At 35.1% G+C, this 13,525-nt stretch overlaps 2 protein-coding genes across 2 annotated transcripts in view; both read right to left on the bottom strand.

Annotated features, from left to right (window-relative positions):
• Positions 1-354: 354 nt before the first annotated feature.
• rhoh (ras homolog family member H) lies at positions 355-7,385 on the bottom strand. Its single transcript, XM_062026313.1, has one exon. The coding sequence runs from the start codon at positions 2,804-2,806 to the stop codon at positions 2,210-2,212; it is 597 nt and encodes a 198-aa protein (XP_061882297.1). The 5' UTR covers positions 2,807-7,385; the 3' UTR covers positions 355-2,209.
• A 2,763-nt stretch (positions 7,386-10,148) lies between these two features.
• Positions 10,149-13,525, bottom strand: part of n4bp2 (NEDD4 binding protein 2) — a 40,989-nt gene continuing 37,612 nt past the window's right edge. The window contains exons 15-17 of the mRNA XM_062026310.1: positions 10,872-11,040; positions 10,653-10,776; positions 10,149-10,590 (exon numbers count right to left, since the gene is read on the bottom strand). Of these exons, the coding sequence (XP_061882294.1) occupies positions 10,545-10,590; positions 10,653-10,776; positions 10,872-11,040 (339 nt within the window). The 3' untranslated portion in view covers positions 10,149-10,544. The remainder of the gene's footprint in view (positions 10,591-10,652; positions 10,777-10,871; positions 11,041-13,525) is intronic.

The following is a 13,525-nucleotide window of genomic DNA, read 5'->3' on the forward strand; positions in this document are numbered from 1 at the left end:
TTGCAAGTAAAAAAAACAAATTTCAAGTAAAAAAATGTATTTCTGCAATTAAATAATTTGCGTATAAAAAAAACAAAACACAATTTTATTAAAAAACGATTTGCAAGTTAAAAAGAAAGAAAACTAATTCTGCAAGTAAAAAACTGATTTGCAAGTTCAAAAAACGATTTTCTGCAGGTTAAAAAACAAAAACAAATTTTAAGTAAAAAAAAAATAAAGAAAACTAATTCTGCAAGTAAAAAACTGATTTGCAAGTTCAAAAAACGATTTTCTGCAGGTAAAAAACAAAACAAATTTGAAGTAAAAAAATGTATTTCTGCAATTAAATAACAATTTGCGTACAAAAACCCCCCACAAATTTCTTTTATTAAAAAACGATTTGCAAGTTAAAAAGAAAGAAAACTAATTCTGCAAGTAAAAAACTGATTTGCAAGTTCAAAAAACAATTTTCTGCGGGTAAAAAAACTATTTTCAAGTATAAAAAACTATATTCTTCAATTAAAAAAACTATTTGCGAGTATTAAAAACATTTTTCTTCAATTAAAAAAAAAACATTAGCTAGCAAAATTAAAAAAAATCTTTCCAGTTAAAAAAACATTTGCAAACAACAAAAGTAAAAATATGATTTGCAAGTTAAACACATTTTTTTTAGGGTAAAAAAGTCTATTTTCAAATAAAAAAAACATTTAATCTCTTCTGTCCGCCATTTTACTCTCCACCCTCCTTCTTCTTTCGTATTTTTGGCGGACGGCACCATGCGCAAATAACATGTGGATCGTTGAGCGTGAAATATTACTGCAAAAAGTTTGAACTTGCAGAAAAAAACAATACCAACAACGTTATTCTATTAAAAAACAATTTGCAAGTTAGAAAACAAAACTGTTTGCAAGTAAAATAAAATATTTTCAACTAAAAAAATGAATTTCTGCAATTGAGTAACGATGCGTATAAAAAAACAACACATTTATTTTAAAAACGATTCGCGTGTAAAAAAAAAAAAAAAAAAAGACAACTTTCTTCTACTACAAAACGATTTTCAAGTAAAAAAAAAAATTTGGCAATTTAACAATTTGCATATAAAAAACAATAACAAATTTCTTCTATTAAAAACGATTTGCATGTAAAAAATAATAATAAAAAGACTACTTCTATTACAAAACGATTTTCAAGTAAAAAAAATAAATTTTCAAGTGGAAAAAATAAATTTGCAAGTAATTTGCGTATAAAAAAACAATAACAAATTTCTTCTATTAAAAACGATTCGCGTGTAAAAAAAAAAAAAAAAAGACAACTTTCTTCTATTACAAAAAGATTTTTAAGTAAAAAATAAAAAGTTTGCAAGTAAAAAAGAAAAAATCCTAGTAAAAAAAAAAAAAAAATGCAATTAAATTACGGGATTTGCGTATAAAAAACAATAACAAATGTATTCTATTAAACAACGATTTGCAAGTTTAAAAAAACTATTTTCTGCAGGTAAAAAAAAAAAACGATTTTCAAGTATAAAAAACTATTTTCTTCATTAAAATTAAAAAAGTATGAAACATTTTTCTTCAATCAAAAACATTCATCCATCCATTAATTTTCTTCAATTAAAAAACATTCGCAAGTAAAAAAAACAACAATTTTCTTCAATTAAAAAAACAATTTGCGAGTATAAAAACATTTTTCTTCAATTCAAAAAACATTTGCAAACAAACAAAAAAAAATTCTGCATATGACTTGCAAGTTTTAAAAAAAACTTTTCTGAGGGTAAAAAATCAATTTCTTTCTGTCCGCCATTTTACTCCCCACCCTGCTTCTTCTTTCATATTTTTGGCGGACGGCACCATGCGCAAATAACATGCGGATCATTAAGGGTGGAATATTACTGCAACAAATTGGAACTTGCAGAAAATAGTTTTTATTGAACAAAAATAGTTGTTATACTTGCGAATGGTTGGGCGTGACTAAAAACTCCACGCGAGTGTTGCTGTGACTTGTTGCCGGGTTGAGGTCTGGGCGGCAGTCGCTCGGGTCAAAAACAACAAAAAAGAGAGAATGCAATAGTTGTTGGAGAGATGCTCCGCTGCCCGAGTGCTCATGAGCAAGGCGCTGTTTGTGTGTGTAGACACAGCAGGCCGGCTCATGGCATAAACACTCTATGGTCCTTTAGGGCACTAAAGAAGATTGTATAAGGTTAAATGCGTTGTATAAGGTTAAATGCGCGAGGTTAAAAGACTTTGCACTTGTTGATGCTAAACATTCGCCGCCTGGCCTGCTTCCTGCCGTGGCTGATGGCGGTCCGCACGGCGCACTGGAACACCTCGGCCACCCCTCGGTTGCTCAGAGACGAACACTCCAGGTAGCCTTTGGCGCGCAGGCTGTGAGCCACACGCTTGCCCTCCGCCGCCGAAATGCAGCCGCCGCGGCGCGCCCCCGACTCCCGCAGGTCCGTCTGGTTGGCCACCATCAGCACGGGCACGTCCGGCAGGTGTTGGCGCACCTCCGCCATCCACTTGGTGCACACGCTGGCCAGGGAGGTGGGGTTGGCCACGGAGAAACACACCAGCACCACGTCGGCCTGCTGGTAGGATCTGGGTCGGATGGCTTTGAAGTTGTCGTGTCCCGCCGTGTCCCACAGGCCCAGTTGGACTAGAGCGCCATCCATGTGGAACTCCAAACCCGTGTTGTCAAAAACGGTGGGCCGGTAGGCGTCCGGGAAGGCGCCCGAGGCGAACCTGACCAGGAGGGCCGTCTTTCCTACCGCGCTGTCGCCCACCAGGACGCACTTGACGGACGCTCCTGCAGCTGGTGGTGCTCGGCTCATGCTGTTAAGACTCACAATGCTTCTGCAGCTGGTGGTGCTCGGCTCATGCTGTTAGACTCAACACGCTCCTGCAGCTGGCGGTGCTCGGCTCATGCTGTTAGACTCAACACGCTCCTGCAGCTGGCGGTGCTCGGCTCAGGCTTTTGGACTCACAACGCTCCTGCAGCTGGCGGTGCTCAGCTCAGGCTTTTGGACTCACAACGCTTCTGCAGCTGGCGGTGCTCGGCTCATGCTGTAAGACTCACAACGCTCCTGCAGCTGGCGGTGCTCGGCTCAGGCTTTTGGACTCACAATGCTCCTGCAGATGGCGGTGCTCAGCTCAGGCTTTTGGACTCACAACGCTTCTGCAGCTGGCGGTGCTCGGCTAATGCAGTTAGACTCACAACGCTCCTGCAGCTGGCGGTGCTCGGCTCATGCTGTTAGACTCAACACGCTCCTGCAGCTGGCGGTGCTCGGCTCACGCTTTTGGACTCACAATGCTCCTGCAGCTGGCGGTGCTTGGCTCATGCTGTTATATTCACAACGCTCCTGCAGCTGGCGGTGCTTGGCTCATGCTGTTAGACTCAACACGCTCCTGCAGCTGGCGGTGCTCGGCTCACGCTTTTGGACTCACAACGCTCCTGCAGCTGGCGGTGCTCAGCTCAGGCTTTTGGACTCACAACGCTCCTGCAGATGACGGTGCTCGGCTCATGCTGTTAGATTCACAACGCTCCTGCAGCTGGCGGTGCTTGGCTCACGCTGTTAGACTCAACACGCTCCTGCAGCTGGCGGTGCTTGGCTCATGCTGTTAGACTCAACACGCTTCTGCAGCTGGCGGTGCTCGGCTCACGCTGTTAAGACTCTTCAACTTCTGCTCGCGTCTTCAAGGCCACGCCATGCTGCTTACACTCACTTCCTGTCGCCTTTGTTCCGTCCTGTTGAGGAAGGAGGAGAAGGTGTTACTTTTGTTATTTTTAAATTACTTTATCCTCTAATTAATGTGACTTTTTTCATTTTTAAATCACTTTATTCTGTGAATGTGACTTTTTTAGTTTATAAATTACTTGATCCTCCGAATAATGTGGCTTTTTTCCCATTTTAAATTTCTTTATTTTATAAATATTATGGCTTTTTTTCTATTTTAAATTTCTTTATTTTATGAATAATTTTTTACATTTTTTAAATTATTTTATCCACCAAATAATGTGACTTTTTATCATTTTCTCATTTTTAAATGACTTAATCTTCTAGTTTTAGCAACTGTTATGTAAAGAAAAGGGGTAGGATTAAATAAGCTCTGCTTCTTCCTGCTCCTTTTCGAACATCTTGAAAAGAGAAACTGGAAATTATGATGTATCATGTTGTATGCTTGCATGTTCCAAATAAACTCAAACTCAAACCCAAACTCTAAATAAGGTAACTTTTTTCATTTTTAAATTACTTTATTCTCCGGATGTGACTTTAAAAAAATTTTTTAAAATTACTTTATCCTCTGAATAATGTGACTTTTTTAGTTTATAAATTAGTTGATCCTCCAAATAATGTGACATTTTTTTCAATTACTTTATTCTCCAAATAAAGTGACATTTTTTATGTTTTTTTATTATTTTATCCGCCGAATAATGCAACTTTTTTAGTTTTTTAATTTTATCCACCGAATAATGTGACTTTTTTAGTTTTTTAATTATTTTATCCACCGAATAATGTGACTTTTTTAGTTTTTTAATTATTTTATCCACCGAATAATGTGACTTTTTTCATTTTGAAATTATTTTATTCTCCGAATGCGACTTTTAAAAATGTTTTACTTACTTTATCTTCCGAATAATGGGACTTTTTTAGTTTATAAAGTACTTGATCTTCTAAATAATGTGGCTTTTTTTTCAATTTTAAATGATTTTATCCACCGAATAATGTGAATTTTTTCATCATTTTTAAATTCCTCTAAATAATGTAACTTTTATATTTTTAAATTACGTTATTCTCCGAATGTGACTTTTTAAAAATGTTTAAATTACTTTAATCTACGAATAACGTGATTTAAAAAAATATATATATTACCTTATCCTCCTAATAATGTGACTTTTTTTTAATTATTACTTTGTCTATTGAATAATGTGATTTTTTAAAAGTATTTGATCCTACAAATAATGAAATGTTCTAATGTGCAAACACTCTATCCTCCAAATATTTTGTCATTTTCTTTTCATAATTCCACTTTTTTCCAGTTTGGCCTCAATACGCCTTTGTCATTTCACCTTCTGTGTTGTTGTGTTTACGCAGTTTCACCTTTATATACATATATTTTTTATGCAAACATACACAATAAATCACATGAAGTTATTTTTAAGAATATTCAAACAGTATCGTATCATTTGGCAAATAAAGAAATCATAACCGACAGCCTTAATTGTGTTTAAAGCCTGATATCAGTAGCACCTTTTATTTACTTTTCCACACAAAAAATACTTTTTAAGATGAAACTTACTAAAAACTACTCATTTGAATGATCTTACATATCACATTTTTATAATGACATTGTAATAATTACCTGAGTTGTGTTGATGCTGGCTGCCTTCTTTGCAGATAACCAGATGTCTTCAACTTGTTAGTCTTCTACATATTTCAGTGACCTTCTGCATAGAATATTAATTTCAGCACTCACCGAGTCCCAGAAGGACAGCGCAGCTTCAGAAACAGAAGGCAAGAAGTGAAGTTGAGCACATCCGCTTGTTGAAGGAGGTTCACACGTTCCTCCCACAGAAGCCACAGCTCTTTACAGAGCCTCCATCTGACAAAGTGCGTCTGAAAACAAAAACTGCAAACACCTTTTTTGTACAGCAGGCTTAGCAGTAATGATGTTCTTAAAATGACGAGTACGGTTGGCTAATTATGGGCCTGCTGCAATGCAAGCGGCCCATATTACTATTGCTCACACTTCAAACTTTGTTATTATAGTTCCGCACGTTTCTCTTACGCTTAATACGAGACGAACTGGCCAACGAACCCCCACATATGTCATACCGTCCACAAGGTCTGGTTCGCGCCGATGGGAGTACTTTAAGTTGGGAACATTTCGTGTTACCATGGCGACGCTATTTCGAAAACTAATCGCTATGGGTACACAACCGTTATAATGGCGGAACGCTCCAAACTGCGAGATGACCTCCTCTTGCAGCTCAGCCATACTTTTTCGTAGCTCTCATTTTATTAACACACTTGTGTACTTTAACCCTGGCTGAAAAGTTTTGACGTCCAATATTTGGTTTTGGTATTTTTAATTGAAGAATATAGTTTTTTATACTTGAAAATAGGTTTTTTTCTGCAGGTAAAAAAAATCGTTTTTTACTGGCAGAATTTGTCTTTTTTTTTTTTTTTTTAAACCTACAAATCGTTTTTTAATAGAAGAAATATGTAGTTGGGTTTTTTTTATACGCAAATCGTTATTTAATTGCGGAAATTATTTTTTTTGAATTAAAAAGTTTTTTTTTTACTTGCAAACAATTTTTTTTTTAAACTTGCAAATCGTTTAATAGAAAAAAGTTGTTGGGGTTTTTTGTGTGTTTTTTTTTTTACACGTGAATCGTTTAATTAAATAATTTTCTTTTACTTACAAATCGTTTTTTTATTTGAAAATAAACATTTTACTCGCACAAAATGTTTATCTTTTAACTTGCAAATCATTTTTTAACAGAAGAAAGTTGATGTGTTGTACACAAATCGTTTTTTCACTTGCAGAAAATTTTTAATTTTTTTACGTAAGTTTTTTTTTTATTGAAAAAAAAGTTGTTTTTTTTACTTGTGAATTGTTGGGTGTGACTAAAAACATTTTTACAATATTTGATTCTCATAACTTATATATACATACACACACATTTATATATATACAGTGTTTCCCATAAACTGCCAAAATACCTGTGGCGGTGGGGGCGTGGCTATGGGCGTGGTCACCATGACATCATCGAGTAATTTGCATAATTGACTACAATGATATGATTTTCTCTAAAAAGGCTAAAAAAATGTATACTTACTAATTAATAATAACAGTTTTGTTTTAAACGTCCATCCATCCATTTTACAATATAATTACAACACATAATGTACATATTTATATACAGATTTGAACAATAAGTTATTCACTGAAATATATTTATTAATTGTGGTTCTTATAAAAAATATATCTTATAAAAATATAAAAGCTAATATTTCCCTTAAAGCTCTGCCCATTTAATTAGTGCATACTAAATAACCTAACTTTAGCCTACTACTACAACCATATTATTTACCAGCAACATAAAGTGAAACAGAGGCAGAGGTGTCCTGCCACAGTCAGTAACAAATAAACAGACAACAGTAGTGGTGGTAGATAGACACAGAGCTTCATCAAACATCTGATCCACTGAACAAAGAGCTCCAAAAAATCTTGATCCTACACTTCTCTTTTGTAAAGTAAATCTGAACAGCCGATATGGGCATCTACATCAACTATATGATTTGCCTGAGAAGCTGGACAGGACAAAAAAAAATAAAAAATTTAAAAATAAAAATAAAAATTTAAAAATCTATTTGTGGCGCCCTTAATTCTTTCGTTGCGGGCCGCCACAAATAAATAAATGTATGGGAAACACTGATATATATATATATATGCATATATATATACATGTATATATATATATATGTATAAACAATTTCCCTTGTGGATCATTAATGTTTAATTGTCTAAGTCTAAGCTTATTTCACCCTCCCCCTTTTCGTTTCATAGCAATTTCTAATAAATAGAAACACACTTGTGTACTTTAACCCTGGCTAATAAGTTTTGACGTCCAATGTTTGGTTTTGGCTGGATGGCGAGCGCCATGGGCCTTCCTCCATTCAAGCGGATGGGTCTCACTCTAATTTACGAGAGCGTAGAAGCCCCGAATATTTGCCTTTTCTTTGGCAAACAACCCGTCCTCACGGCCACATCTTTTATGCCACTGTCGTGTGTTTCGGTGAAAACGTTGACACACATGTCCTCTCTCAGAAAATGTCACTTTTCTGGAGGTCGTGTGTCCCGTTTGGCGTCTGGTGACCCTCAAAGCCAAGATAGTCAGCTCAGTCTCTCATTGACTCCAATGTTAAACACAAAAACACAACAATTCTTATTTTCCTACTCTCTCTCAGGAGGCCATTTCTCCACTTATCGGAAATCTGAGAACACCGGAATGTTCCTCAAAACCTTGAGGTGTCCACGGTTTTTACGAAAAGTCCATATCTCGAAGCGTTTGCCCACAATCAGACATAGTGTGCAGTACAATAAATGTTCGGTAACACACAGGAATTGGCCTTCATCCATTAAAGCGGATGGCGTTCACTCTAATTTACTAGAGTGTGGAAGGCCAGAAAATATGCTTTTCTTTTGGTGAACAACCTGTCCTCACGGCCACATCTTTTATGCCACTGTTGTGTGTTTCGGTGAAAACGTTGACACACATGTCCTCTCTCAGAAAATGTCACTTTTATGGAGGTCATGTGTCCCATTTGGCGTCTGGTGACCCTCAAAGCCAAGAAAGTCAGCTCAGTCTCTCATTGACTCCAATGTTAAACACAAAAACACAACAATTCTTATTTTCCTACTCGCTCTAACTCGGCCATTTCTCCACTTATCAGAAATCTGAGAACACCGGAACGTTTCTCAAAACCTTGAAGCGTTCACGGTTTTTACGAAAAGTCCATATCTCGAAGCGTTTGCCCACAATCAGAAATAGTGTGCAGTGCAATAAATGTTCGGTAACACACAGGAATTGGCCTTCGTCCATTGAAGCGGATGGCGTCCACTCTAATTTACTAGAGTGTGGAAGGCCAGAAAATACGCTTTTCTTTTGGTGAACAACCTGTCCTCACGGCCACATCTTTTATGCCACTGTCATGTGTTTCGGTGAAAACGTTGACACACATGTCCTCTCTCAGAAAATGTCACTTTTATGGAAGTCATGTGTCCCGTTTGGCTTCTGTTGGCCCTTAAAGCCAAGAAAGTCAGCTCAGTCTCTCATTGACTCCAATGTTAAACACAAAAACACAACAATTCTTATTTTCCTACTCGCTCTCAGTAGGCCATTTCTCCACTTATCAGAAATCTGAGAACACCGGAATGTTCCTCAAAACCTTGAGGCGTCCACGGTTTTTACGAAAAGTCCATATCTCGAAGCGTTTGCCCACAATCAGACATAGTGTGCAGTGCAATAAATGTTCGGTAACACACAGGAATTGGCCTTCATCCATTAAAGCGGATGGCGTCCACTCTAATTTACTAGAGTGTGGAAGGCCAGAAAATACGCTTTTCTTTTGGTGAACAACCTGTCCTCACGGCCACATCTTTTATGCCACTGTCGTGTGTTTCGGTCAAAACGTTGACACACATGTCCTCTCTCAGAAAATGTCACTTTTATGGAGGTCATGTGTCCCATTTGGCGTCTGGTGACCCTCAAAGCCAAGATAGTCAGCTCAGTCTCTCATTGACTCCAATGTTAAACACAAAAACACAACAATTCTTATTTTCCTATTCTCTCTCAGGAGGCCATTTCTCCACTTATCGGAAATCTGAGAACACTGGAACGTTCCTCAAAACCTTGAGGCGTCCACGGTTTTTACGAAAAGTCCATATCTCGAAGCGTTTGCCCACAATCAGAAATAGTGTGCAGTACAATAAATGTTCGGTAACACACAGGAATTGGCCTTCATCCATTAAAGCGGATGGCGTTCACTCTAATTTACCAGAGTGTGGAAGGCCAGAAAATACGCTTTTCTTTTGGTGAACAACCTGTCCTCACGGCCACATCTTTTATGCCACTGTCATGTGTTTCGGTGAAAACGTTGACACACATGTCCTCTCTCAGAAAATGTCACTTTTATGGAGGTCATGTGTCCCGTTTGGCTTCTGGTGACCCCCAAAGCTAAGAAAGTCAGCTCAATCTCTCATTGACTCCAATGTTAAATGTCTTTTTTTTTTTGATTGATTGAAACTTTTATTAGTAGATTGCACAGTACAGTACATATTCCGTACAATTGACCACTAAATGGTAACACCCCAATAAGTTTTTCAACTTGTTTAAGTCGGGGTCCACGTACCGGTAATCAATTAATTGTCGGTGCCAAAAAACACACAAATTCTTATTTTCCTAGTACGGCGGCTTCCGGCGACCCCCAGCCAGAGGGCCAGGGCACAAATAGCAGGCCCATCAAAATGTCCGCGGGAATTTTCCAATTTTTTTTTTACAGCTCTAAAAAGTGTCAGCAGAGGCCGCTGTTGCTCCTGCACAAACAACTTGTTTGCCAGGGAAACATTTTCAAAAATATTTTATTTATACAACCATCCAAGTTCAACATTACAAAACAGGAAATACACATTGTATAAAAAAAATACCACTCTCAATTTTTTACAAAATATTGCAGAGCATAATCTGTAGTACAAAATGAGTATTTTGATCATGACTTGGTCTTTAAAATGAGAGTACGTTAAGATTAGTTGGATGGCCCACCTAGATTAAATGTTAAAATTCAGATTAGACATGAAAAGGTAAAGAATCTTCTAAAACTCCAATTAACAGAAGCAACCGCCAGACTTGTGATTTTTAAATACCTTAAAAGCCAGCACACTGTAAAAACAAAAATCTATTTACATGATAAAATACGTATCCATTCTGATCAACTGACTTAAGGAAAATACTTTTTTTTTTTAAGAAGAAAGGATCCTGAGTGTAGTGTACTGAAGAGTTCTTCGTCACTTCAAAGAAACCAACACCAGTCCCGGCTTTGGCTCAGCGAACCTGCGAGATCAGGACTTTAGAGCGACTTGTGGACCCCGTCGCGTGTGTGTGCGCATGCGTACCTGTAGTGTGTGTTGGCGAGGTAGTTTAAAACGGCTGGGCGGATGCGGGCCACGCCCCCCTGGCTGTGGTTGCCTCTTCCTGTGATGACGGAGAGCTGCGGTCGACACAAACCTTGTTCGCACTCTGCGTCCAAACACGTCAAAAGAGCACGTCTCAGGGACAAACTTCCAACGCTCGCTGGCGTGTTCTGATCGGAGGGTAGGCGTCGTCACGAGTACCTGCTGTTTTGTCACGGAGGACGCGGCCCAGGTGCCTCAAGGCCTCGTCCACGTGCAGCCCGTGCAGGTCCAGGATGTTGTTGGGGAGAAGCGAGGAGTTGACTCTCTCAAAGATCTGAACTTCTGCACGCTCGTTGGCCTCGCGCATCCGCTGCCCGTGTAATTGTCCCTGAAGACACCCATGAACCAATCACTTGTTGTCTAAACACAACAGAGCCTGCCTAAAAGTAGCCTATTTTCCGGTGTATAAGCCACGCCCACTCGATTTTAGAAGAAAAAAAAGATGTTCCCGTATATAAGTCGCAGGTATATACATTGTGAAATGAGCTGTTTATACAGAATCTTTATTTACACACCTTAATTGTTTCCAAACAGTGTCTTTAATAAGGAAGTAAAACGGCTGATCAAACAAAACAGAAGTCATGGTCATGGACCACTAACTGCGCAAGCTAGCTCTCCAATCAGCTAAACAGACTCAATAACTCCACGGCGACGTTTTGGTGAATTTACCAAACTGAAACCATTCAAAAAGAACGCCGTTGTAAGTTAATAATACTAACAGAGACGCTCGTAAACGTGTTAGCATATTAGCTAATGCCAACAACAGTATCTTCACACATGGGACGGTTTAGTAAGTAAGAATTGTTTGTTCTTTTAGTTAATTGGACTTTTTTTACTTGCAAATGTTTTTTTAATTGAAGAAAAATGTATTTATACTTGCAAATATTTATTAAAGAAAATGTTTTTTTTGTACTTGTGAATGTTTTTGAATTGAATTAAATTAATGGATGGATGAATGTTTATTAATTGAAGAATAATTATTCATACTTGCAAATCGTTTTTTTTTTAATTGAAGAACTTTTTTTTTTATGCTTGAAAAAAAAAATTTTTTTTACCTGGATAAAATCTTTTTTTTTAATTTGCAAATCGTTTTTTAATAGAAGAAATTTGTTTGGGGTTTTTATACGCAAAACGTTATTTAATTGTAGAAATTTATTTTTTTACTTGAAAATAGTTTTTTTTACTTGCAAATGTTTTTTATAATTAAAGAAAAATTTATTTATACTTGCAAATGTTTTTTTTTATTAAAGAAAATGTTTTTTTTGTACTTGCGAATGTTTTTTAATTGAATTAAATTAATGGATGGATGAATGTTTATTATTTGAAGAATAATTATTCGTACTTGCAAATCGTTTTTTTTTTATTGAAGGACATTTTTTTTTATACTTGAAAATATTTATTTTTTTATCTGGATAAAATCGTTTTTTTAATTTGCAAATCGTTTTTTAATAGAAGAAATTTGTTGGGGTTTTATATACGCAAATCGTTATTTAATTGTAGAAATTTATTTTTTTACTTGAAAATAGTTTTTTTTACTTGCAAATGTTTTTTATAATTGAAGAAAAATTTATTTATACTTGCAAATAGTTTTTTTTATTAAAGAAAATTGTTTTTTTGTACTTGCGAATGTTTTTTAATTGAATTAAATTAATGGATGGATGAATGTTTATTAATTGAAGAATAATTATTCATACTTGCAAATCGTTTTTTTTTTATTGAAGAACATTTTTTTTTATACTTGAAAATATTTTTTTTTTTTTACCTGGATAAAATAGTTTTTTTTAATTTGCAAATCGTTTTTTAATAGAAGAAATTTGTTGGTTTTTTTTTATACGCAAATCGTTATTTAATTGTAGAAATTTATTTTTTTACTTGAAAATAGTTTTTTTACTTGCAAATGTTTTTTATAATTGAAGAAACATTTATTTATACTTGCAAATAGTTTTTTTTATTAATGAAAAAAATGTTTTTGTACTTGCGAATGTTTTTTAATTGAATTAAATTAATGGATGGATGAATGTTTATTAATTGAAGAATAATTATTCGTACTTGCATATCTTTTTTTTTTTTATTGAAGAACTTTTTTTTTTATACTTGAAAATATATACTTTTTTTACCTGGATAAAATCGTTTTTTTTTAATTTGCAAATCGTTTTTTTAATAGAAGAAATTTTTTGGGGTTTTTTAAACGCAAATCGTTATTTAATTGTAGAAATTTATTTTTTTACTTGAAAATAGTTTTTTTTACTTGCAAATGTTTTTTATAATTGAAGAAAAATTTATTTATACTTGCAAATAGTTTTTTTTATTAAAGAAAATTGTTTTTTGTACTTGCGAATGTTTTTTAATTGAATTAAATTAATGGATGGATGAATGTTTATTAATTGAAGAATAATTATTCGTACTTGCAAATCTTTTTTTTTTTTATTGAAGAACATTTTTTTTTATACTTGAAAATATATACTTTTTTTACCTGGATAAAATCGTTTTTTTTAACTTGCAAATCGTTTTTTATAATAGAAGAAATTTGTTGGGGTTTTTTATACGCAAATCGTTATTTAATTGTAGAAATGTATTTTTTTTACTTGAAAATATTTTTTTTACTTGCAAAATTTTTATTTTTTTTTACTTGCAAATCGTTTTTTAATAGAAGTTGTTGGTTTTGTTTTGTTTTTTTACACGCAAATCGTTTTTTAATTAATTTTCTTTTACTTGCAAATAGTTTTTTTAATTGAAGAAAATTGTTTTTTATTTGAAAATAAAAATTTTACTCGCAAAAAATGTTTCTTTTTACTTGCTAATCGTTTTTAAAA

This window comes from Entelurus aequoreus, linkage group LG18, assembly GCF_033978785.1.
Source record: "Entelurus aequoreus isolate RoL-2023_Sb linkage group LG18, RoL_Eaeq_v1.1, whole genome shotgun sequence".
Classification (NCBI taxonomy): domain Eukaryota; kingdom Metazoa; phylum Chordata; class Actinopteri; order Syngnathiformes; family Syngnathidae; genus Entelurus; species Entelurus aequoreus.